Source organism: Enhydra lutris, unplaced genomic scaffold, assembly GCF_002288905.1.
Source record: "Enhydra lutris kenyoni isolate GAN:26980312 unplaced genomic scaffold, ASM228890v2 scaffoldscaffold10, whole genome shotgun sequence".
Taxonomy (NCBI): domain Eukaryota; kingdom Metazoa; phylum Chordata; class Mammalia; order Carnivora; family Mustelidae; genus Enhydra; species Enhydra lutris.
Window position 1 is genome coordinate 9379443 of NW_019154094.1, and position 25879 is coordinate 9405321.

Sequence of the window (25879 nt, forward strand, 5' to 3'; positions counted from 1 at the left end):
AGCTTTCCCCTTGCATCTGCCTCAGCTGCTCCAAGAGCAGCTTTATTTATGACCGTGGGAGGAGAAAGAACTGGTAGGCTCTTCCCCACCCCTAAGGTTTCCTTGCAGAAGTTGGGTCAGGTCCTGCGATGCGCCCAGCAGCTCTCTGGAGATGACACGTTCCCAACGGGGCTTGGGCAACTGGGCAGGATTCTCCCCGCCGCTGCACCTCACCTCGAGAAGAGGTCCTGACCCTGGAGGTGGATAGAGAGGCACTAGCCAGTGAGAGGTAAGCGTGCAAGCTGTGGTAACTACTGGATTTAGCCTCCGCCCTTGGTTCCGTTGGCGCTGCCCTTACAGCCCACTATCCGCCCGGGAGGCCGCAGCAGAGGGTGGACCCTTGTGGCACCAAGGAGACTATTCCCATTCGGTAAACGGCAGGTTTGTTGGCTTGGGTTTTTCTGAACCCAGACGGGCCTCGCCTTTTGCACTCATAGCCCGTGGTCGTCGCGGCCTTTCCGGGGTCTGCTGCGTGATACGTAAACGCGGAGGATGTCTGCTTTGCGGGATGTGGGTCCAGGACGGGGCCTAGGAAGCAGCGTGCTTAGGTCCTCTCGCCTGCCTATCCCCGACCACAGTCGGGAGATGCTATGGAGATGCCGGGTTGGGGAGATGCCACGTAAAGAGGCCGCGCTGGGTCAAGACGAGGGAGCCCGGCGCCCAAAGACGCTGCCACTCCCATTCCACGCAGCGTGGACCCCCGAGCCGGAAGCGAGAGGCCTAGGGCCTGCAGCCCGCCGGGGTCGGAGACAGGGCGAACCAGCCGGGTTCTGGCGAGGTCCCGGATCTCCGCGTAGCCCGGCCCCTTAGCCGCGCGGTGGCGCCAGAGCTCGCTGTCGGGCAGCTCTCGCTCGCACGCCCGGGGGTCACGTGACATGGGGGCGGCGCATTCCGATGACGCCGCCGGCGCAGCTCCGCTCCGCCCGCTGCGGGGTCACGTGACAGTCCGGCGCAGCCTGATAACGCGACGCCCAGCCCCTGGGCGCCGCTCCCGCCCCGCCCCGCCGCCACCGCCGCGCCGAGTCCTTTTGTCCAAGATGGCGGCGCCGGGGGCGCTACCTCCTCGGCCGCCGCCGCCGCCTCTGTGAGGGGCCTGCGGGCCGCCCGCCCGCCCGCCGCGCCGGCGCCATGAAGAGGCAGAGCGAGCGAGACTCGAGCCCGAGCGGGCGCGGCTCGTCATCGTCGGCCAAGCGGCCGCGGGAGCGCGAACGGGAGGCGGAGGCGGGCGGGCGGCGGGCGGCGCACAAGGCCTCGGGCGGCGCCAAGCATCCCGTTCCAGCGAGGGCCCGAGACAAACCCCGCGGTAGCGGGGGCGGCGGGGGTGGGCATCGTGACGGCCGCGGCGCCGGGGACGCAAATCACCGTGCGAGCAGCGGCCGCTCCTCGGGCTCGGGCGCCGGCGGCGGGGGACGCGGCGGCAAGGCCTCCGGGGACCCAGGCGCTTCAGGTGCTTCACCCCGCGCGTCTCCACTGCCACCACCTCCGCCACCTCCCGGGGCTGAGCCCGCGGGTCCCGGCTCTTCGGCAGCCGCGCCCGAGTACAAGACGCTGCTCATCAGCAGCCTCAGCCCCGCGCTGCCCGCCGAGCACCTCGAGGACCGGCTCTTCCACCAGTTCAAGCGCTTCGGCGAGATCAGCCTGCGCCTGTCGCACACACCGGAGCTGGGCCGCGTGGCCTACGTGAACTTCCGGCACCCGCAGGACGCACGCGAGGCCCGCCAGCACGCCTTGGCCCGCCAGCTGCTGCTCTACGACCGGCCGCTCAAGGTGGAGCCCGTGTACCTGCGTGGTGGCGGCGGCGGCGGCGGCGGCGGCGGCGGGAGCAGCCGGCGAAGCAGCAGCAGCAGCGCTGCCGCCTCCACGCCGCCCCCGGGGCCGCCCACGCCCGCCGACCCGCTCGGCTACCTACCCCTGCACGGCGGCTACCAGTACAAGCAGCGCTCGCTGTCCCCAGTAGCCGCCCCGCCGCTGCGAGAGCCCCGCGCCCGCCACGCTGCAGCAGCCTTTGCCCTGGATGCTGCCGCTGCTGCCGCAGTGGGACTATCCCGGGAGCGGGCCCTGGACTACTACGGGCTGTATGACGACCGCGGGCGCCCCTACGGCTACCCTGCTGTGTGTGAGGAGGACCTGATGCCTGAAGATGATCAGCGGGCCACGCGCAACCTCTTCATCGGGAACCTGGACCACAGCGTGTCTGAGGTGGAGTTGCGGCGGGCCTTTGAGAAGTACGGCATCATTGAGGAAGTGGTCATTAAGAGACCTGCCCGTGGCCAGGGTGGTGCGTATGCCTTCCTCAAGTTCCAGAACCTAGACATGGCCCACAGGGCTAAGGTGGCCATGTCGGGCCGGGTGATTGGCCGAAACCCCATTAAGATAGGCTATGGCAAGGCCAACCCCACCACTCGCCTCTGGGTGGGCGGCCTGGGACCTAACACCTCACTGGCCGCTCTGGCCCGGGAGTTTGACCGCTTTGGGAGCATTCGGACCATTGATCACGTCAAGGGAGATAGCTTTGCTTACATCCAGTACGAGAGCTTGGATGCAGCTCAGGCCGCCTGTGCAAAAATGAGAGGCTTTCCCTTGGGTGGTCCAGACCGGAGGCTGCGTGTGGATTTTGCCAAAGCAGAGGAGACTCGGTATCCCCAGCAGTACCAGCCCTCACCCCTCCCTGTGCATTATGAGCTGCTGCCCGACGGATATACCCGGCACCGAAACCTGGATGCAGACCTACGGGTGCGGGATAGGACCCCCCCCCCACCTCCTGTACTCGGACCGAGACCGGACCTTTTTGGAAGGGGACTGGACCAGCCCTAGTAAAAGCTCTGACCGCCGGAACAGCCTGGAGGGCTACAGCCGGTCAGTGCGCAGCCGGAGTGGGGAACGCTGGGGAGATGGGGACCGGGGCCTGCCCAAGCCCTGGGAGGAGAGGCGGAAGCGGAGGAGCCTTTCCAGTGACCGAGGGAGGACAACCCACTCCCCTTACGAGGAACGGAGCAGGACCAAGGGTGGTGGGCCGCAGGTGGACCGGGGCTCTGACCGCACTCCTGAGCGCAGCCGTAAGGAGAACCACTCCAGTGAGGGGACCAAGGAGTGCAGCAGCAACTCCCTCAGCAACAGCAGACATGGGGCTGAGGAGCGGAGCCACCACCACCACCATGAGGCTCCAGACTCTTCTCATGGGAAGAAGACACGAGAGAGCGAGCGCAATCATCGGACCGCTGAGGCTGAGGCCAAGCCTCTGGAAGAGCCAAAACATGAGACCAAAAAGCTCAAGAATCTTTCCGAGTATGCCCAGACCCTGCAGCTGGGCTGGAATGGGCTCCTGGTGTTGAAAAACAGCTGCTTCCCGACATCTATGCACATCCTGGAGGGGGACCAGGGGGTCATCACTGGCCTCCTCAAAGACCACACTTCCGGGAGCAAGCTGACCCAGCTGAAGATCGCGCAGCGTCTGCGCCTGGACCAGCCCAAGCTCGATGAGGTCACGCGTCGGATCAAGCAGGGGAGCCCCAACGGCTATGCGGTGCTCCTCGCCACCCAGGCGACCCCCAGCGGGCCTGGCACAGAGGGGATGCCCGCGGTGGAGCCAGGCCTACAGAGGCGGCTTCTCAGGAACCTGGTCTCCTACTTGAAACAGAAGCAGGCAGCGGGGGTGATCAGCCTGCCGGTGGGTGGGTCCAAGGGCAGAGACAGCACGGGCATGCTCTATGCCTTCCCACCCTGCGACTTTTCACAGCAGTACCTCCAGTCAGCACTGAGGACATTGGGCAAGCTAGAGGAAGAACACATGGTGATAGTTATAGTAAGAGACACTGCCTAGCCCAGACCTATTTGCAGCTCCGCATTTGTGTCACAAAAAGCAATTATTTTAAAAATCTGATCACCACTCCCTCCCCACATCCTATCCCCTTGGTTTGAATTCTCTGCTGGGTTATTTTGGTTCATTGGATGGGGGACCAGAGTCCTGACCCCCACCAAAACTAAGTTCTTAGTTTTCCGGGGGGGGTTTTTGTTTGTTTGTTGTTTTTGTTTTGTTTTGTTTTTTTACAGCAACGAGAAAGGGACTCCTGTCACGTTGATTTCTAGTGTACAAGATACTGTCTGCTGTGTTCTGTATTTTTTTTATTTTTTGACTAACTGTATGGAAAGTTGTCAGTAAAGCCTTTGTCAGAGGATGGATTTTTAATCCTGTTCAGAGTCCTGGTTTAATCAAGTTTTTCCTCCGTGAATGGAAGACTTTTCCCTACTGCATGCACACAAATGCCCTACGTCAGCTTTGCAGCCCAGGTATAGCCCCGAGTCCTGCTGTGTTGGTGGCTCAGTCCCTCAGCTCTTTGGGCCCAGTCAGGACTACGTTCACATTTGTTTTTAGCCTTGGCCGAGAGCAGGTTCACTTTGCCTCTGGACCCTGCCCTGCCTGCCTGAGCAGAGCCCGTGAGCCTAAGCTCTATAGCCTTTGGTGGTTTGAGTTTTTGTTTCCTGCACTGTCCATTCGTTTTGAGCTGTGACTGTCCCACCACGCCCAATCTTGGGGGCCTTTTGGAAGCAGGTAGTGTTGAGCAGTCGTGTGGTCTTGTAGCGGGGAGGGGGGGGACCAGTACAGTACTGATGCCACAGGGTCACAGATCAGACGCAGGCTCCCCCTCTTGTTCAGCCTTAACATGGCTGTTGCGGCAGCGCAGGAACACCCAGCTGGAGGCAGAGCTGCCTCGGACTCCCGGGGACACTGGAGGCCAGATGCCAGAACAGAGGGTGGAAAGAAGCTGCTTTTGGCTAATTTTTGAAATTTACCCAGTGTTTGTGAATTCTGGTTCTTCCTTTCTTGTTTGGGGGCTAGGCTTTTTAGGGGACACTGAACCCCTGCACTGAAGAATTTTTGCAACACTGTAAGGGAGCACAGGAGGTTAGGAAGATGCTCTTACCTGACGTACCTGTTTCCCAGGCATAAGGTGGGAGCGTGTGCCTTGGCCTCTTGCCCTGCTGCTGAGGTGGGACCACTGGGAGGTGTTTCTGTGGGGAAATGAAGTCACAGGTGCCAAGGTGTTGGGGGCAGTGCTAGTCAGGCCAATCAAGCCAAGCTGGGGAGGAATATGGAGGCATCCTCCAGCTGGGAGGGAAAGATGGCGGGAAAGAGTAAAATACGGTCATCCCTGGTCCCTAATGAGGTCAGAGGGCAAATGAAGCCAGCACCATTGGGGACCAGGGAGGGAACCCAGTCAGTCATAAACAGTTGTCACATAGAACAGAGTCCACATACACTGTTCAGAGTGTTCGTGAGGATCGCTGTCACAGCTGGGGGCCAACAGCAGCCTCAGTAAGAGAAATGAGGCAACTGGCCAGGAACTCCAGGTTCTGCTGGGCCCACCACTCTCTGGGCCTGGTCCCCGGCCCAGCCCATGCAAAGGAACACGGGTGACAGCTGGGATGCTTTGAGAGAAACTGTCCTGAGGTAGAGGTTGAAGCTGTGTGGACTGCCTGGAGGATACCTGCCTCTACAGGGAAAGGGGTGGCTTTTTGAGACCTTGGAGATTTAAAATCAACAGGGGAAGGTGCCTGGGGAGGTACTGCTCACTGGGCCACAGCTGGTGCTCATGAGAGAACAGGCACGTTCACAAGAGAAACCATGAACGAAGGAAGCGTTAAGCGCGTTTGAGTTCGTGCTTGCGCTGTGGCCACAACGGCTAGGGGTCTGAGCCAGTCCGTGGGGGACTCAGCAGAGCACAGCTCCGCCATCCCAGGGAAGCCTGTACTGCCAGAGGCAGGAGCGGGCCTCGCTCAGAGCGAACAAGCCAGGGCTGGCTTGAAGGCACGTTGCAGGGCTCCCTGCTTTCTTCGAGAAATGCCTGGGTCCCACACAGGCCAGAGTCGCCTTGCATGTGCAGTCTAAGACTTCTCTGGGCTGTTCAGAGTGGGTGCTCAGAACCCAGAATCCTACACCGCCCAGCAGCATCCCCAGATGGAAACCTGCTAGGAAACCTGGTTGGAGAAGACACTTCAAACCTTGCCTTGTCTACTCCTCAGGGATAGGTGTTCTCTGGCCCCCAGAAGAATTAGTTGTGGTAAAGAACCACGGCCCGTGTGACCTTCCTCCTGCTCCTCTTCCTTGGACCCTCTTCTCAACCACTTCCTTCCTCTGGCTCTTAAGACACAGCAGGTTCTGTGAACTCTCTGACAGACTAGCAGGGCGGGTGGTCAAGGCTCTGATTGATTTCTGCCTGCCCCAGAGAGCGAGCAGTTGCACTGCAGGCGTCCAGAGCTTCCAACTGGGGGTTCGGGTCCTGTCTGACGTGTCACTTAAAGGCCAAAAAACCACCTACAGCAAATTTTGCCTCATTGTTTGCTGGTATTGTACATGTTTCTCCTAAGTCACTCCGATCTTAATTAAGCCCTGGTATAGTAAGAAAGAGGGCTGATGTCTCCTGAGCCTCTCAGGGCGTGTTGTCAAGCCAACCAGAACTCAGCTTCCCTGGCGGAGGTTCCCAGCTCCACCCCAGAGACCTGCGGCACTCCCAAGAGCTGCTGGTAGAGTCGGGGGGGGGGGGGGCCGCCAGCGGCTCAGCTGAGTTCACGACTAGAATAGCGTTCTCACTTCATGACTTTTAACTGGCTTCCCTTTGATGCATCCAGCACCAGCAGCCCAGGCTACTCCACGCTGGGTATCGGCGGCCCATTTAAGCTGAGGCACAAAGCAGCATTAAGGGCTGAGCCCTCTGTTCTCTAAAGGACCGAGAGCTACCTGTGTGACACAAGCCCACTTCAGTATGTGACCAACTGTATGGTGCTCCGAGCCCAGCAGGGCTTTGCCAGCCCCTGGTGAGTTTCAGCCGCCTTGTCTTGTTTACTTCACAACTGGATTTGTCCCCTCTCCTCTCGCCAAAGGGAGAAAAGTCTCTAGCTACTTGATGACTACACAACAGAAACCAAGAAGCTGTTATTTGGGCAACTCAAAGGAGGAGACTATGGTCTCCTCTTCGTTGTGGGAAAAAAGCAGGGCGAGGTGGGTTAAGTGAAAAGGTCAGAGCACGTGGCACTCCCCCAGCAGTACCCCAGTTCCACGACCGCAGGCTGATTTTGGAGGCCAGAGCCCAGTCTCTACGCGCAGCCTGCCTGAGCCCCCACTGCCCCAAACTGCCCAGTGGGAAGGACAGCTCTCATGCACTGTTAACTCTCCCTTGAGGAAACCGTAATGACGGTCACCCAACCAACTACAGCGGTGGCCACTCCTCAGCTTTGCCAGCATGTTCCTCCACAACTCCCCAGCTCTGCCAAATCTGTACTGCAGAGCTGCCTTCTTAAGTCAGAAACCGGGACAGACAGATGTGTCCACAGGGGACCATGCCCGAACACCTCCTCCACTACCCCAGCGTGCTTCTCGGGCACTGACCCGATACTCCCTCGGGGGAGGGCAGCAGACCAGGGTTAGACACTGTGACTGAGCTACTTTTCTCCTCAGAGTGCTTTATTTGGGCAGAATGAGTTCCCACCATCCTGGACTCCTCTCTCAGAAGGCCTCTTCTCCACCAGCTGGCTAGAGCTGCAGGGTAAGGGACCACCACTCCTTGGTAAAAGAGAACAGGGAAAGGCCATAAACAAAGACAGACTTGTAGTTTATTTTGTATTTTTTTTAAATAAATACACTTTACATTAAAGAAAAAGGCCTTTGATTTGTAATTTCCACATTGGGGAGAAAGGGAAGAAAAAAATTTTTGAAAAACAATCACAAAGAAAAAGAGAGGGAGTGAACTTATATCCTCAACTCCACAAAACCAGTATCCACAACGACCTTGCTGCCCCCAAACCATGAAGGTGGGTGAATCTAGGCATTTACTCAGCAAATAAGCACTGCCTTCCTCCCCACCTCTGGCACGAAGGAAAACCACTTAACCTGACAGCATGTGAGGCAACAGAACAGGTTAAAAAATCATATATTATATTTATAATAAAATATTCTTAATCCTTATCAATTTAAGAAACCACGATTTTCCTTTTCATTTAAATACGTATGTAAAAATGCCTCTATATTGTTCTTTAGACATCATTTTCTTCCATAGAAAATGAAGTGCAGGGACAAGAGACCTGGTGGATATAAGTTCAAACCCTCAGTTATAAATGCCTGGTGTTTTGTTTTTGTTTTTGTTTTTTTTTTTTCTTTTCAAATTTTATAAAAAACTATTTCTTGTTCTTTAAGTAAAGAACCTTATACAAAGAAAATATATTGTGAAATAACCCCAGAGACATTTTTTTTTTTTTTTTTCCCCTTGAGGAAAGAGCTGTCCGTCCTAGGAGAAGGGGGAAGCAGAATAGGGCCTAACCCCAGTTGTCTTTTTTGTGGTTGTTATTGTTTTAGAAGGACCCTCAGATTCCAGTGAGGCTCTCTAAGCCATAATCCTCTGAATGCAGGGCATGCAGTTCCTTAAAAGCCAGCCCTGGGAGATAAAGGGAAAGGAAGGTGTTCTCAATTCATCTCAGTTTCTCGCCTGTCAAGAATGTCTTCCACATGGTGATGGCTCCTCACTCATTCAGAGATAAGATGATGTCATCTTCCAAATCAGAGTTGTCAGAGCTGTCCGCTGAAAGGTAAGAGGGAGAGACGAGGTTATGCACCAGGCTTAGAGGAAGCTTTCAGGAAGGAAGCCCCTACATATATATACATTTAGACCTGAGCAAAGTTAATCACCCATTTCCAGGAAAAAGAAAACACACCAATTAACTCCTTGGAGCTGGCTCTGGAGAATATACTTGTTGGCAACAGTGGCCATGCCTGGGACCTGTTGCTCCTGCACCTTTCACAGGGCCTGGATGCAATGCCCTCTGCCTTCTAGAGGTTCTTCCTAATTGGGGGGCGCTGAAGGGGCAGAGCTGAGGGAGAAACGAGTAAACCTCTGCAGCCCTTCGGCCTCACGCCCTTCACATTCTTCCGGGACGGGCACACAGGCCTGCCTGGGTCCCGCATGCGCGTGTGCGCGCACATACACACACACACCACACACACACACACACACACACACACACACACACACACACACACACACCCACCCACCCACCCCAGGGCCACTAAAAAGGCAGGCTGAGCCCAAGCAAGAATGAGATTTCTTTTAAACTCCTCAACAACACTCTTATCAGAAGACCTCATAAAGGCAGAGGCTGTCAACCCAGGATTTATGCCTCTGAATATAATCAGTGGGGAACAAGTTCCCAAAAAGGAAGAGACCAGCGTGTGGCAGTAACAGAGGACAAGTACCTAGAAACTTGAGGACGGAGGCCAGCAGGGAGCAGCCAGGACCTCCTAGAAGGTGGCACCATGTCTCCTGCACAGGAGAAGCCCTCTGCTGGACCATCTGCCTTTTCAGGCAGTGAATAGACCACATTAAGTAACACCTCTGGAAGGATCTATTGAGGAATGAAACTAGGCAAAGGAACCTTCAAAATGAGGTATACTATGTCTGGCTGATCAAAACTGGAGAGAAACATAGTTACCTAGCTCCTAAGGATGCTGGTATTTGCCAAGCGAAGATAAGGGAAAGGTCTTGGTGCCCCCTTTTGATGACAGCTCAGGAAGCTGCGAAACCATTTTAACAAGGTCTCCAAGGAAGTGGGCAGACAGACTGAGCCCCCAGGCTGTGTGTGAGCCTCCCATCGGAGAGGGACACCAGTGGTTCTACAGCACTCCCCATCAGCCTCTCCCAGGCACCAGAGAATCGACTCTCAGGAAAGCTGAGGCAAGAACCACCCATATTCCCAAGCCTTCTTTCGTTCACTATAATCCCCTTCACAAAGAAAACTGAAGTGGATAAAGGAAAATCAACGACCACATGGCTGTGATACAGGAAAGTCTTGAACATAAACAAAAGACAGGTCTGGAAAAAGTGCTTCTGGGTGTAAAAGGGCACAAGCACAGCCTGACTGCTGGTGAGGAGTGGGGAGAAGGAACACCTGATGAGCTGAGCTGAACAGCGTCATCAACGTCCTTGCTGCAAGACCGCCAGAAGGAACTGCCAACAGGGAAAGGTAGGGTCCGGCCCCGCCAAAGCCAAGCCCGGCGCGGTGTCCTGGGCCGTGGCAGACCTCCAGAGACTCCCCGAGTGCTCCTGCAATCTGAGATTCACAATGCACACCACTGGCCTGAGACCTGGCCACCAGCTGTGCAGCTGCTAAGAGTCTTAACAACTCTGCATCATATGTACAGAGTATAAATGCCGCTGGAAGAGGACAGGGACACAATCTTTACATAAACAACTGTCGGGTGCAGTGTTTGAGAAGACTTTCAGGGCCTGGGCACAGACTCCCACTTGGTGGTCACAGGGCTCCTCTCTCTCTACCTTCCTCAGCCTTTCCGCATCATCAAGTGTTGAAGAGACCGGATCCCAGACCCTAGTCAGGACCTCTCCTGAAAGGCCTTTGAGGCAAAGGCAACAACCAATCCCTACAATGTTTAACCTGCTGCTCTGTAACATCCAGGCTTTGGGGACGGTAGAACTGACTGGAACAGAGAACACACAAAAGACCTCAGGGTCAAGGTGTTTTCTCTTCCTAGGGCTGGGATTCTGCATCTGCAACCAATCACTGGGTCTCTATGGGACCCAGGGCCTTGCACAGTTTATGGGGTGGCACAGAGGAGTGGTCTTCTATAGTCTCAGGGACTCTCATCACATCCTACAAGGCTCCATAAGCTCAGAAAGGTTAAGAGCTAATGGCCTAGATGATTACTGAAGCAAAATATCAGCAAACCAAGGGTACAGAAAATTTCCCTCTGCCTGCTCTGATGTAAGCTTCTGGAGGCCGCTCTCAAACAGCAGTGCAAGACACGCTATTCGTGCCACCTCTGCCATCGCCACCTCAGTTCTAGAGCCCAAGCTGAAAAGTCCTCAAGTTGTCAACTATTAGGGCATTTTCACATCATAAATATTCCTACCACAATAAAGGCATATCCTCATTGCTAATGAATTATGGTTTTCCCAGTACCTCTTAGGCCTAAAAGAAGGAATTTCCTGAACAGTTAAAGGAGGCAGTAATTTTACAGGCCAAATACAAATTTAGTGGCTTGATATTCAAATTAAGAATAAAAAAGTTGGTGCTACTCTCATACCAGGCAAACCAGCACCAGTAGCTCTCCCGGCCTACCTTGCTACTTGGAAGGAAACAGAACTTGTACCCCACATGGCCCTATTCACAGATGACAAAAATGGTCAGTAAAAACTGCCCCTTTACTCTTGATACTGTCATATGTGGCCTTGCCCTTAATCCCTCTGCCCTGGCTCTCTGACCACGGCTAGGACAAGGCAAGTCCTCCCCCACTGAATCACCTCAACCCCAAGTGTGGAAGCTGGTAAGCAGCGGATGAACAGACAGAAGGCACAGCCTGCACAGAGCTTCCTCAGTACACAACTTTGGCAAGAGGACCTATTTAAGAAAAGTCTCCCCTAAGATGTCCTGCCTTCAGGACAAGGGCTACAAGCACATACACGATTTATCCCAAAGAAAATGCATTTGGGTCACTATGGAACAGAATGTTTTACACAAAGGCTTAAAGAAGTACTGTCGCCCACCTTCTGATACCACACGCATGTGTGCGCACACTCCTCCTCCTACCGCCAAACACCAGTGATTATAAAAACCAAGTTCTACAATGAAGAGGCTTGGCATAAGGTGGGCCTAGGCCAGCACAAAGAAATCCTGTAAATGAATTGCATTTAAATGTTCTTTACCAAATGTTCTATATCAATGTTCTATATCAAATGTGCTGTTCAATATGGTAACCACACACGGCTACCAAATATGTCAAATGTGGACATGAAATAAGGACATGAATTTTTAATGTAAATAATAATGGCCACATGCAGTTACTGGCTACCATGTTAGGCATCATACCTGCCACAGCTGTGAGCACACTGGCCTGGTTAGCTAAATGAAAGTGGCTGGGGATCAAAGGGATTACTCCCCAGTTAGGGCAGCACAAGAACCAGGACCACAGCAAGCACACGTCTGTCAACAGTGACATACATCTGTGATGCTGCCAGACAGATGCTCTTGAAGTGGGCAGAATGTAACTGCGGAGCCAGAAGACTCTTAGAACTTGTAGCTGGCTTATTCAGGATTTGTTAGCACAGTCAGGAGAAAACCTGACCTCAGAAACCTGTCCTAAAGGGAAATTACTAGAAAAATTAGAGCTTGTACTTCATAATTTAGAGGAAGCAAGGATGACAAAACAAGCCAAAGAGAAACGTTTGTCACCTGGCCTTTAAGAGGCCTCAGGCAAAAACACAGGAAAAGACTCCTCCACAAGAGGGCTTTTACTTTGTAACTTTAGAAAGGACCAGGCACAGCACCCGGTAAGCAGCTGCCCGTTCCAGCTCTGCCCCTCAGGAAGAACTACCTTTGGCCTCCCATTCTAAGGCTAATCCTCTGAAACAGGAGTCAACAAACTGCGGCCCACGGGCCAAACCAAGCCTACCATGCATTCTTGTAAGTAAAGTTTTATTTCTAAGGCACAGCCATGATCACTAACTTACACCTGGTCTCTGGCTGCTTTGACATCGTAACAGCAGAGCTGAGGCGTTACAAGAGACACATATGGCCCACAAAGCGTAAAATATTTAACTGTCCAACCTTTACAGAAAAAGTTTGCCAACCTCTATTTTAAAGATGAGATAACAGCCTTTTAGTAACACAGTCTGGTGAGAGAGCAGAGGAACAGAGATGTGAAACTGCTTTTTTTCAAGGGGCCAGAGTGGTGAACCTACAGATATGGGGCACAGAACCCTATTGGGGCTTGCCTGCTGGGAGGGTATAGGGAAGGGACCTTCCCCTGGGTGCCAAGGCTGAGCCTCAGGGTCGGCCCTAGACTTACTGTCCCCCAGGATCAGTTCCACTTCCTCGTCTGCATCAGAGTCTTCATCCTCCCCATCCTCTCCCTCCTCTAGAAGGTTTGCTAGCTCCTCATCAGAGGGAGAAAAGTCATTGTCCCCATCCTCCCCTGCGTTCTCGTTGTTGTCATCCTCCTCCAACTCCGCCTCCAGCAACTGGTCAGTGTCAAGCTCATCTAGGTCATCAGTGTCGTCGTCATCTTCATCATCATCTTCTTCCTCCTGTTCTTCCTCTTCCTGGTAAGAGAGCATGAGGTCCATTAGGAAAAACACAGAGACCTAACCCATGTGGGCCGCATGGGAAGTCTTTTCCTTCTTCCCAAAGGACTGGGGAGAAACTGTCAGTAAAGAGTGATAACCTAGGTAATCTAATGAAGACCGAGACAGACCCAAGTTCCTCAAGATACTCAAAGCACATCTCAGACAAGGATTACTGGTCACTCCACAAAGGCATTACTGGTCACACAATCCTTATCCAAGAAAACACAAAATTCATTCACAGATGTCTCAGCCATCAATATTTTAGATTCCTAAATAACTAATAAAACCAAGGGAGCTCTTCTCTCTTCTTCATCAACCAAGCCAAGTGAAATCAGTTGGGCCACTGGAACAAAAAAGCAATGCTTTAACAAGACAGAGGAAGAACAGCTGCTGAGTCAGCTCCAAAGCCCTTCAAGGTCTTGCCCTTCATCTTATAACCAAGGAAGTGAGTAAACCTCTAACAGCCCTATCATAAGTATCCAATGATCTAAATGTCCAACAAACTGTGTAATACAGAACATAACAGATATCTACAATTTCTGTTACAAGCCACACACACGAAAACACACACAAAGTATGCTAGAGAAACCGTCCTTCCCTCCATTCTTAAGAGATCTTTCCAAAATCAGGAAAACTACCAAAAAAACTAATGAAATATATTACTGGCTCTGGGTACCCTGGGCTTTGAAAGGGTACATTCTAGCCTCTGCCACAAATTTCAACTTTGCACTAGAATCCAAATTATGTTCTTTCCTGCTTGAAAGGAAATAAAGACCCCTCTGTTTTGATAAGGATAACAGGTGTTCCCAAGTAAATGTGATCATCATTCACTTTTCCTTGTGCTTGAACACCAAGTGTCAACCTTGCGAGTAGCAAAAGGATTCTAATTCCTGCAACAATAAAATCTAAAATTCATTTAAAACATCAGCCTAATGAAAGTCAAGAAAGAACAAGCCCAACGTATACAAAAAAAAAAAAAAAAAAAGCGTAAAATACATTTTTAAGTGTTGCTGCACACCAATCACATAAAACCTAAAATTTTGTCCTTATTTGACCACGAGTGTTCATCAGCTATCATATAAAGTACACTCATGTTTATTAGAGTAGCCATGCCTTTATGGACTTTTGATAATTTTGGAAACCACCCATTAGAGACTTTTTGATATGCTGTTTGACTTAAGACTTTTTAACAATTTCCAGCAGCTACATGGGAAAGACTAACCCCTTTACTCAGTAAACCTAAGACTTGTACAAATGTGTCTATGGTCTAGACCAGAGCTTGCACATGCTTGAATATGAGAACACATATAACACCTGAGACCACTGTTCTACGGCCTAGGCCACATTATCTCCTCCATACAGACGGCTACTAAGCATTCACCTACCGGAAAGGCGTTAACAGTGCTCGGAGGCAGTAACGACAAACTGAGACACAGTCTGTCTTAACTCCTACAGGCTCATCAGCTCATACAAATATTGGAAAAAGGGAGAAGGGTCAAGATTCAGGGAAAAATCCAAAGTGCTTACCAGATTACAATTTTTGCCTCTTTTTTCCAGGCATATTTTCATGGCCTTGACCAAAATTAGTTCTAATCCATTAATAAAGTACCACAGTTAAAAACGAGTACATTAAAGAAAAAAGTATCCAAAGCCTTGTGTTTCTTAAGCCTCTATGGGATAATATAATTATTCATTTAGAATTTAAGATGACATAACTTTTTTATTTTTAGTTTTGATCCTGAAATTAATATATAGTTACTGACTGCACATATGGCATTATTTAAAGAATGGGACAGGAGAAAATGCCCAGGCTTTGGGATCAAACACGCCTGGGTTCGAATCCTAGCTCTGCCAATTACATGGCATGAGAACCTGGGCAATTAACATAAATTTTCAATGTCCCATAACTCTTAAAGGTCCACAGTTGAGTAGGTATGTAACAGGTTACATGGTCCAAACAGACATCTCTTAGCCAACAGATTTAAGAAAACCATTCTTTTTCATTTCTAAAAACATCAAAGGCTACCGGATGCAGGAGAAATGCAAAGAAGGTCCTAAATCAAAAGCAATCCTAGGGGCGCCTGGGTGGCTCAGTGGGTTAAGCCTCTGCCTTCAGCTCAGGTCATGATCCCAGGGTCCTGGGATCAAGCCCCACATCTGGCTCTCTGCTCAGCAGGGAGCCTGCTTCCTCCTCTCTCTCTGCCTGCCTCTCTGCCTGCTTGTGATCTCTCTCTGTCAACTAAATAAATAAAATCTTTAAAAAAAAAAAAAAAAGCAATCCTAGAAAAATAGGTCAATCAGGGTCTGAGCTCTGAACTACAGATAACGTTCCAAATTCTTCCAGAAGACTACAAATTCAAAACCTTTACTTAATTTTGTAGTAGAAGAAATAGTTTATATATATTCGTCCTAGAAGACCATGAGAATTTATGTGACCATGACAAGGTAAGGGAAATGAGTAGGAAGGGGAGGCTCTACCTGAATCTCAAGTAAAATATATCACTCCATCATTTAAACTCTCTGGTTAATGATCAATACTGGTTTAACATGTATTTTGTTACACATGGATATGGCCATAAACTTACTTTCTAAATTTTAAATCTGAAGCCTGAATCATAAAACGCGCTCACAAGATCTGTCCAAAGTACTATACAATCTGGGGCGCCTGGGTGGCTCAGTTGGTTGGGCATCTGCCCTCAGCTCAGGTCATGATCTCAGGGTCCTGGGACTAAGCTCCCCATTGGGCTCCCTGCTCAGTAGGGATTCTGCTTCTCCCTCTCCCTCTGTCCCTCCCTCCAGTAGTGCTCTCTCTCTCAGATTTAAAGAAAAAAAGAAAAAAAAAAAACTTGAAAGAAAGAAAAAAGGAGGGAGGGAGGGAAAACAAAATACTGTAGGGTCTAATTCTGTAGCTGAACTCAGAAGAGAGTCTAGGAAGTAATTTTAGGAGGATTCTTTGCTGGTTTAAGTACCTGATTGGCAACATGAACCCCTTCCTTTCATATCTAAAGATTTAAGGAGTAGTCAAACAGTGGTTTAAAAAAAAAAAAAACTAGAAATGATTACTTAATGAAAAAAAAATCTTGCTAAAATCCAGAATCATCTCCAACAACATTTAAATAAAGTTTTAGATCTAGGAATATTATGGGGTTTTAAAAAATTATCTAAGACTTTAAGGCCTTGGAAACAGAATTAGAGGAACTCAGGGCCAGGATGTTTTGAACTTCTAATAAATACTCCTACAGGAAGAATACCAAAACTCTTCCCAATTCCACTGCTAAGTCAATTTCATGGTTGTCCAAAGCCCCAAAGCCCTGATTTGGGGTTAACCAACCCACTCCCCTCCTATACAGAGAAGTCAACTGGCATGAGCTCCCTCAGCTGCCCTCTGGTCCCATCTCCACATCTAAACCTTACTTAACCCTGGTCTGAGTAGGAAGCCAACCTTCCACTCATGCTCTGAGCCACAGTCCTCTCCGGATGTAATTACCTCAGCCACCCAACCACACCTCCCACACACCCACCTTCACGCTTCTCCCCACCAGCTTCTCCTCTTCTCTGAGGAGGGCCAGGCTGCCCAAACCTAAGCACTTCCCATCCAACTCTCAGACGGCTCCACCCATTTGTACCACAGAAACTTAAAATCTCTTAATTCTAAAACTGAACTCAAAGCACCACTAAATCCAGTAACTTTTCTATACTTCTCCCAGTTACCAAGTGAAAATCTCACATATCTTTCACTTCTTCCACTCCAGTGGCTTCATAGCCAGTTCACTACTCTTTCCCACAAATGTAAGGTCCCCAGGACTCCCCCCTGTCCACTCCCATTACACTCACTGAATGCTCCCTCCTCACACACATTCTCCCTTCTCTTCCTCGTCTCCAGTCTCTCCAGCTCTCTATGGCCTTATCCATTTCCAGATCCAAAACCCCAGGAGCTCCATCAACATGGCCCATATTCCAGAAATACAGCAGAAGCACTATTTACTGATCTAATGCCAACTTCCGTGAAACTCAATTTCTTGTTAAAGAGGTGATTTAATTCAATCAGTGGCTCCTACTCAGATGTGATCATCAGAAGCACCTGGGAAAAAGTTTTCCAAAATATTCCTAAACCACACCCAGGGTCCAGGCTGACAGAACCAACCTTTCTATGAAGCTCACCCAGGTGAATTTCAGAAAGTTTGCCCAGGAACTGTGAAGGCAACCCTAATGAAGATGCCCTCTGACTGGGGCGCCTGGGTGGCTCAGTGGGTTAAAGCCTCTGCCTTCAGCTCAGGTCATGATCCTAAGGTCCTGGGATCAAGCCCTGCATCGGGCTCTCTGCGCAGCGGGGAGCCTGCTTCCCCTTCTCTCTCTCTCTGCCTGCCTCTCTGCCTACTTGTGATCTCTGTCAAATAAATAAATAAAATCTTTAAAAAAAAAAAAAAAAAAAAGATGTCCTCTGAATACCTTCTGGTTCTCCTTTTCTGTAATATACCCTAGCCACAGACTCCCAATGACAGAATGAAAAAGCTGATTCCAGGTACTCCACTGACCTTCTCTGCTACATCCAACTGTCTTGTTCTCTAGGACTTAAATAATTTGATTTTTTTAATTAGGGCATTTGTTTCTAGACCATTCAAAAGTCTTCTTGAATACATGTCTCATTTTCAAGAGAAATAGCTTCTAGCTTATATTACCTTCAAAAATACAACCAACCTCTTAGAAAAACAAACCTCTGGTCATGCTTTAAGAACTGTTAATCTAAAAACTATGATAGCTTTATAAAAATGTAATTAAAACCTGAGCCTAATCATTGAAAATAGAAGGAGAGATTAAAAGCTTCCAGGACAAACAAAAACTGAAAGAATTTGCAAACACTAAAACCTGAGCCTAAGGGCACCTGGATGGCTCAATCAGTTGAGCGTCTGCCTTCAGCTCAGGTCATGATCCCAGGGTCCTGAGTTCAAGCCCCACACAGGGCTCCCTGCTCGGTGGAGGGCCTGCTTCTCCCTCTTCCTCTGCCTGCTGCCGCCCCCCCGTTTGTGCTCTCTCAATAAATATTTTAAATAAATAATAAAACCTAAGCATACTCTCTTGACAATTCATTCAACATGTCATATTTTATAAAAGGTAAACTCCTGCTTCTCCTTCTGACACTTGTTTCTGGTGTTAACAATCATTAAAAGGCTCATTTCAGAGTCATAAACACTTGTGATTTTCTCCTCACAGAATCTAACTCAGAGATACCTTAAAAATTTAGGGGGGACGGGAAGGGGGCGCCTGGATGGCTCAGTGGGTTAGGCCTCTGCCTTATGATCTCAGGGTCCTGGGATCAAGCTCTGCGTCAGGCTCTCTGCTCAGCAGGGAGCCTGTTTTTCCTCTCTCTCTGCCTGCCTCTCTGCCTACTTGTGATCTCTCTCTCCTCTATCAAATAAATAAATAAAATCTTTTTTTAAAAAAGTTAAAAAAAAAATTTAGGGGGGAGAAAAAGACCTTTCAGGAATCAATGTCCAGGCTTACAGCAGGTGTATAATCAGAAAAGATTCTTACCATCCGCTTCTAGGCAGTGGAGAACACACAGGAAGCACAGCACACAGTGTGTCCCAGATTCCAAAATGGAGTGGAGAAAAGAGAGCATTATTCCCTTGTTTTTGCTTTTTAAATTTAAGGTTAACTATAATTAGCTGAAATGTACTGCCTTTTCAAAATCTATGAATAATGATCAAATTAACTAATCTTTGGTTTTATAATTTTCCTACAGATACCAAAATTCCAATGGATAATATGAGCTTTGATAAGTGACTGGCTTATCTCTGCCTTCATCAAACACCTCAAGGCTGGAGAACTAGCAACCTTAGGAACCAAATATTTATGGATGTCAAATACATCATATATGTCTTCATTCAACAATATGTTGATTCCATTCATCCCTTCTTATTAATCTCCAAACTTATTGAAACATAAGGGTAAAAGACAACCATTTTTGGGGTATATAAATTATATCTCAATAAAGCTTTCTAAATAAATATATATTTATATAGGCACTTTATACTGGACCATTTCATCAGGTGGCAGCTGACCATTCATACTTCTAATTTTATTTTGCTAAGGTGAAAAGGCAAATTCAAAGGTGTCAGTCACAGGTGCTAGCATCCCTGAGCCGTATAAGTCATACCTGGGACATCTGAGAAGACCTGAGAGCAGATATCTAGACTAGGACAAAACTTTGAATGGCAAATGACTTGTAAGAAAATTAAGTCTCTAATTTTAAAATTAGGTGAAGCACACAAAGGAAAGTAAGTTAAAAATAAAATCAAGCTGGCACAGGGAAGAGAGAAATCTAATGGAGATAGTAAATATTGCAAACACTACTGCAAGGTTCCAGGAGGATGTGTGAATCAACAGAAATCAGAATACGAAGGAAATGTGCTTAGACAGATGTGGTATGTCCCACTAAAACACCTCTAAATCAAAATCAAAATGCCAAGGGCTTAAGAGTAAAACCAGTTCTCTAAGGAGATCCTTTAAATATGAAATGCACCAGATAATCCCTAAGTACAGTGGTGTCAGTATGTAATGAAAAAAGCCTTGAAATCCAGAAGCAATGCTAACTTACCTACATTGCCTACAAAGACACCTAGTTCCCTCCCAGCTAGAAGCTTTTAGGCTCTTCCATGGACTGGGTCCTAGGACCACTCGATAGGGCTCTCTTGAGCCCGCCCCTCTTGACTTCGGCTGTCCATGACAAGAAAGTCTCTATTTTTCCTTCCTGCACCACAAATATAGAAGTCCTAACAAATACGGTACCCACGCCCCTTTCTAATCTCTGTTTAACCTCTCCAAAAGGAAAGTTAAACAGAAGCACAGGAGAAGAATCAAGAAGTCCTTGCTCTTAAGTTGTTCCTTTACGGTTGTCTCTTACTTCCATAGCCAGTCATGAGAAAATTCACCTCTCATCACTTCATGTCTGCAAGAAGAATGAGGCTGACCCCAAGAACAGCAGCCCTCCAGATCCCAAGGTGTCTAGGGCAATGCCAGATTCTCCTTTCCTGATCTCCTCCTCAAAGACAATGGGTACCACATGGACTGGACCACAGGTCACAGTCTCAAGACTATTATTTCCACTCCCTCATAAACTGCAAGGATATAGGAGGGTAGGAATAATGGTGCTGATAAATAACTTAAACCCAATTCTTGCTTCAGATTTACAGTACAACATGTAACATCCAAGAAGCCTGAGACAACTGATAGGTGGTAATGATCTACAAGTGACAAGGGTAGCGATGAATGAAGCCAGAGGACAAGATGGTCTGTACCACTGTAATATACTGACAAATAGTTCAACAACATCATGTTCTCTATCTGTTCAAGGATAAAGTACATCATGTTTCATGACAGCTATAGTGGAAAAGAGTGTGCATTAAGGGAGTGGAGTGACTAAGGTAACAAAAGGCCACAAGAATAAAAGAACAGACACTATTAAGAAACCAAACCAGGGCAACCACATGACATTTGGAGGATCTAATACCACTTATAAGCTCTGCTATCAAGAAACACTACCAACATGTACAAGTTAAACAGTACAGCACTCAAGAAAATATGAAGATCCATGTCACGAATAAACCAAAGATCTCAAAGAGCACCTGGGTGGCTCAGTTGGTTAAGTGTCCAACTCTTGATTTCAGCTCAGGACTTGAACTCAGGGTTGTGAGTTCAAGCCCCACACTGGGCTCCATGCTAGGTGTGGAGCCTAGTTAAAAAAAAAAAATTCTCAAGTATCCTTCTGCAGAACTCTCCCTTTTACCCGTATCTCAGAACTCACATGAGCTTTAAACAATACAAGCTCCTGCCACCCATGAACCAAAGAGATCACTGAGGACCCTCTAAGCCGTGCACTGGAAAGCATTAACATCAAACCCCTTACACACTAGGGAACACCTAGAAACACTGGATGAAGTGTTCTGTTGGGGTTTTTTTTTTGGGGGGGGGGTGTTAAGATTTTATTTATTTATTTGACAGAATATAAGCAGGCGGAGCAGCAGGCAGAGGGAGAGGGAGAAGCAGGGTCCCCATGGAGTGGGGAGCCTAATGTGGGGCTCAATCCCAGGATGCTGCAATCATGACCTGAGCCGAAGGCAGACACTTAACTGACTGAGCCACCCAGGCGCCCCAGGTGAAGTGGTTTTGAACTCTAGAGCCTAACTGTCCTTTTGAATAAATACAGCATTCAAAAAACCATGGTACTGCTTCTGGTTTCCAGTGTGGCATGTGAGCTGAAAGTCACCACCCTTAAAACACTGAACAAACTGAAAAGTCAACAACTCTTTTTAGATTTGACAGAGAGGTGGGGTCACTGGGACACCAGTGCCCCCAAAACTGGAGACACCAACAAGAAAATGCAGAAAATTGTAACTAGTCAGAGCATAAACCCAAAAGGATAAACCTCCATAGGTACCAGTGCCAAGGCTGGGAAACCTGAACTATGAACTCACAAATTGCTAGACACAATTCTGAGGATAAATCTTGAGAGAGAAAAGCTCCTTGGGGACCCAGTCATCAGGGCCCCCACACTTTTGTGAGTTTGACCTCTAGGAACTTGACCAGGATCTCACAGTGAATATCTGAGAAAAATCCCCTTGGGCTTCCCACAGAAGGTCGGTGGAGGGGGGATCATTTTGAAATACATCAGAGCATTCTGTTCTTCTTAACAAGGCCTCCTCTCAGAAGAAACTATTTACCCAGACCCTAACCTGCTGGGACATTATCAGAGCCTAACTGACCTGGGGGAAGGAAAACACACAACTCCAGTCCACTCTAGCCACCCTGTCCCTCTAAAAAGGGATGGAAAAAACTCAGAACCATGTAGGAAGTTCATAGCACAGAGGTACAGACTCACTAAAACACTTCCCTTCTCCCACACCTTGCCACCACATTACTAAAGGCCAACTGACAGTTCTTTTTATCCAGCACATCATATCCAGCTATCAAGAAAAAAATCACAGGCACCTGCCTGGCTTAGTCATAGGAGCACATGACTCTTGATCTCTGGGTTGTGAGTTTGAACCCCAGTCATCATACACACACTGGGTGTAGAGATTGCTTAAAAATAAAATCTTCGGGGAAAAAAATTACAAGACCTACTAAAAGGGAAAAACACACAGTCTGAAGAGACAGAGCAAGCCCTGGACACAGCCCTAGATATGGCAAGAGTTATTAGACCAGGAATTTAAGACAACCATGGTCAAGACGCTAAGGGAGCTCTCTAATGAATAAACTGGACAGCATGCAAGAAGAGAAAGGCAACAGGAACAGAGACATGGAAATCTGAAGAAAGAACCAAAAAGAAATACCATCAACTAAAAACACTGTGACAGGGGTGCGTGGGTGGCTCAGTGGGTTAAAGCCTCTGCCTTCAGCTCAGGTCATGATCCCAGGGTCCTGGGATCGAGCCCCGCATCGGGCTCTCTGCTCAGCAGGGAGCCTGCTTCCCACCCCACCCCCACCCGCCGCCCCTGCCTGCCTCTCTGTGATCTCTGTCAAATAAATAAATAAAATCTTAAAAAAAAGAAAAAACCACTGTGACAGAAATGAAGAATGGCTTTGATGGGCTTTATTAGTAGACTGTACGTAGCTAAGAAAAGAATCTCAGAGTGTGAGGATATCTCAAAAGACACCACCAGAACTGAAAAGCAGAGAGAACAAAGACTGAAAAACAGAACAAATATCCAAGAATTGTGGGATAAGTACAAAAGGTATAACACACTCATAACAGGAATTCTAGAAGGAAGAGAAAAAAAGAATGGAAGACATATTTGGGGGCAACTTGGTGGCTCAGTCAGTTAAGCCTCAGAGTCCTGATACTAGCTAGGTCATCATCTCAGGATTGTTGGATCAAGCCTCACGTTGAGCTCCACTGGGCCATGGAGCCTGGTTAAGATTCTCTCTGTCTGGGGCACCTGGTTGGCTCAGTGGGTTAAGCCTCTGCCTTCAGCTCAGGTCATGATCTCAGGGTCCTGGGATCGAGCCCCACATCGGGCTCTCTGCTCAGCAGGGAGCCTGCTTCCCCACTCCCCGCCTGCCTGCCTCTCTGCCTACTTGTGACCTCTCTCTCTGTCAAATAAATAAAAAAATCTTTTAAAAAAAAAAGATTCTCTCTCCCTCTCTCTTTCCCCCGCCCTCTCTAAAAGAAGAAGAAGAGGAAGAAAAAGAAGGAGGAGGAGGAGGAGAAGAAGAAGAAATATTTGAATCAATGATGACTGAAAATTTTGCCAAAATTAAAGTCAGACACCACACCACAGATCCAGGAAGCTCTAAGAACACTGAGTAAGTTAAATGCCCGTACATCATTTTCAAACTACAGAAAATCAAAGATTAAAAAAAATCCTTATGCAGCCAGAGGGGGAAAAGACCTTACCTACAGAGGTAAAAAAGATAAAACAAATTGTACCACACATCTCCTCAGAAACCATGCAAGCAAGGAGAGAGGGAAGTGAAATACTTAAAATGTTGATAGACAAAAACCACCAACCTAGAATTTCATAATCTTGTCCCGTGAAAGTATCCTTCAAAAGTGGAGAAATCAACTCTTCTTCAGACAAACAAAAATTGAGGGCATTTGTTGCCAATGGACCTATCTTGCAAGAAATGTTAAAAGAAATTCTTCAGAGGGAAGGATAATGATCAAGGTCAGAAACTCCAATCTACATAAAAGAAGAGCAGTGGAGAAGGAAAAAGTAAAGGTCAAATAAACGTTTTATTTTTCTTCTTTTTTAGGAATGTATGTATGTATGTATGTATTTAGAGAGGAAAGAGCGAGTGTGGGTGTAAGCAGGAGCAGAAGGGAGGGGCAAAAGGGAAAGGGAGAAGCAGACTCCTGCTGAGCAGGGAGCTGGACTCAGGCTCAATCCCAGGACCCTAAGATCAGGACCTGAGCCAAAGGCAGATGCGTAACCAACTGAGCCACCCACGTGCCCCTACTTTTCTTAATGGATCTTTGTACAAGATAATAACAGTTTATCCAAAATAACACCAATAACGTGTGACTATATAAGATTATGTGTGTTTGTGTATATATATACACACATATGCTTATGTATGCTTATAAATAAATATAATGAAGGACAGCAATAAAACAAGGGAAAGGAGAGAAAAATTAGGATTATTCTATATTAAGGTACTTGTACTACCGAAAGAGGTAGTGTCATCTGAAAGTGGACTTGGATTACATGTAAAGGTATATATATAGCAACCTCTAGGAGAACCACTAAAAAAAGTATAACTAATATGCCAACAAAGAAGAGAGTCGAAACCTAGAAAAATGCTCAATTAAAACCACAAAACACTATAAAGAGTAGCAGACAAAAACAGGAACAAAAAACGAGGGCAACAAAGAGAAATCAGTAACAAGTACAGAAATGAAGCCAACTATACCAATAATCACTGGGAATGTCAACACTCCAAACACATCAATTAAAAGACATTATCCATGTGGATCAAGAAGCAAGACCCAGGGGCGCTTGGGTGGCTCAGTGGGTTAAAGCCTCTGTCTTCGGCTCAGGTCATGATCTCAGGGTCCTGGGATCGAGCCCCACATCGGGCTCTCTGCTCAGCAAGGAGCCTGCTTCCTCCTCTCTCTCTCTCTGCCCGCCTCTCTGCCTACTTGTGATCTCTGTCAAATAAATAAATAAATTGTTTAAAAAAAAAAAAGAAGAAAGAAACAAGACCCAACCAACCACATGTTGTGCACTAGAAACCCACTTTAAATAAAAACACACATACATTCCAAAAATAAATGCATGGAGAAAGAGATACCATGCTAACATGAATTTAAAAAGCCAAGATACACATTCTTCTCAAACTCACATGAAATGTTCACCAAGATAGACACATTCTGGGCCATGAAGCACACCTTAACAAATTTAAAATAGAAATCATATAATATTTGCTCTCAGACCACAATGGCATTAAACTAAAAACTAGTAACAGAAGTATAGTTAGCAAACCCCAAATACTTGGAGATTAAAAAACACACTTCTGAATAGCATGAGTCAAAGAAATCTCAAAAAATGCTTTGAACTAAATGAAAATGAACACACACTTATAAAATCTGTGGGGTGCAGTGCAACTAGTGCATAGAGGGAAAATTACAGTACTGAATGCATATTATTAGACAAGAATAGCTTGTCTAAGCTAAGCTTCCACCTTAGAAAACTAGAAATAGAAGAGCAAATCAAATCCAAAGCAAGCAGAAGAGAAGAATAGAAATCAAGAGTAGATATCAATGAAATTGAAAACAGGAAATTAATAGAGAAATCAATGCAGTCAAAGCTGGTTCTTTAAAAAGACTGATAAAATTAGGGGCAACTGGGGGGCTCAGGTCGTGATCCCAGGGTCCTGGCTCCCTGCTCAGTGCAGGCTCCCTGCTCAGTGCAGATCCTGCTTCTCCCTCTCCCTCTGCCCCTCCCCTGCTCAAGCTCTCTTGCTCTCTCTCAAATAAATAAATAAAATGTTTAAAGAAAAAAAAAAAGACGATAAAATTGATAAGCCTCTAACCAGGCTAAGAAAAAAAAGAGGACACAAATTACTAACATCAGAAATGAAAGAGAGGACACATCAGTATAGACCCCATGGACAATAAAAAGGTAAAAGAATTCTGGGGCACCTGGTGGCTCAGTCAGTTGAGCTGAGCTTGGCCTCTCAGCTCAGGTCATGATCTCAGGGTCATGGAACCAAGC

At 47.9% G+C, this 25879-nt stretch overlaps 2 protein-coding genes across 3 annotated transcripts in view; one reads left to right on the forward strand and one right to left on the reverse strand.

The window, feature by feature from the left end:
• The first annotated feature begins 1133 nt into the window (after window positions 1–1133).
• LOC111144334 (RNA binding motif protein 15B) lies at window positions 1134–6511 on the forward strand. Its single transcript, XM_022498588.1, is given in 2 exon segments — window positions 1134–2787; window positions 2789–6511. Coding segments are annotated over 2 exon segments (2691 nt in total). The 5' UTR covers window positions 1134–1167; the 3' UTR covers window positions 3860–6511.
• A 1684-nt stretch (window positions 6512–8195) lies between these two features.
• Window positions 8196–25879, reverse strand: part of LOC111143881 (DDB1 and CUL4 associated factor 1) — a 75203-nt gene continuing 57519 nt past the window's right edge. Inside the window, exons 23-25 of one of the 2 annotated variants that reach the window (XM_022497896.1) lie at window positions 18696–18704; window positions 12887–13139; window positions 8196–8609 (exon numbers count right to left, since the gene is read on the reverse strand). In XM_022497896.1, the coding sequence (XP_022353604.1) occupies window positions 8551–8609; window positions 12887–13139; window positions 18696–18704 (321 nt within the window). In that variant the 3' untranslated portion in view covers window positions 8196–8550. The remainder of the gene's footprint in view (window positions 8610–12886; window positions 13140–18695; window positions 18705–25879) is intronic. The other variant, XM_022497897.1, reaches the window with a different exon arrangement.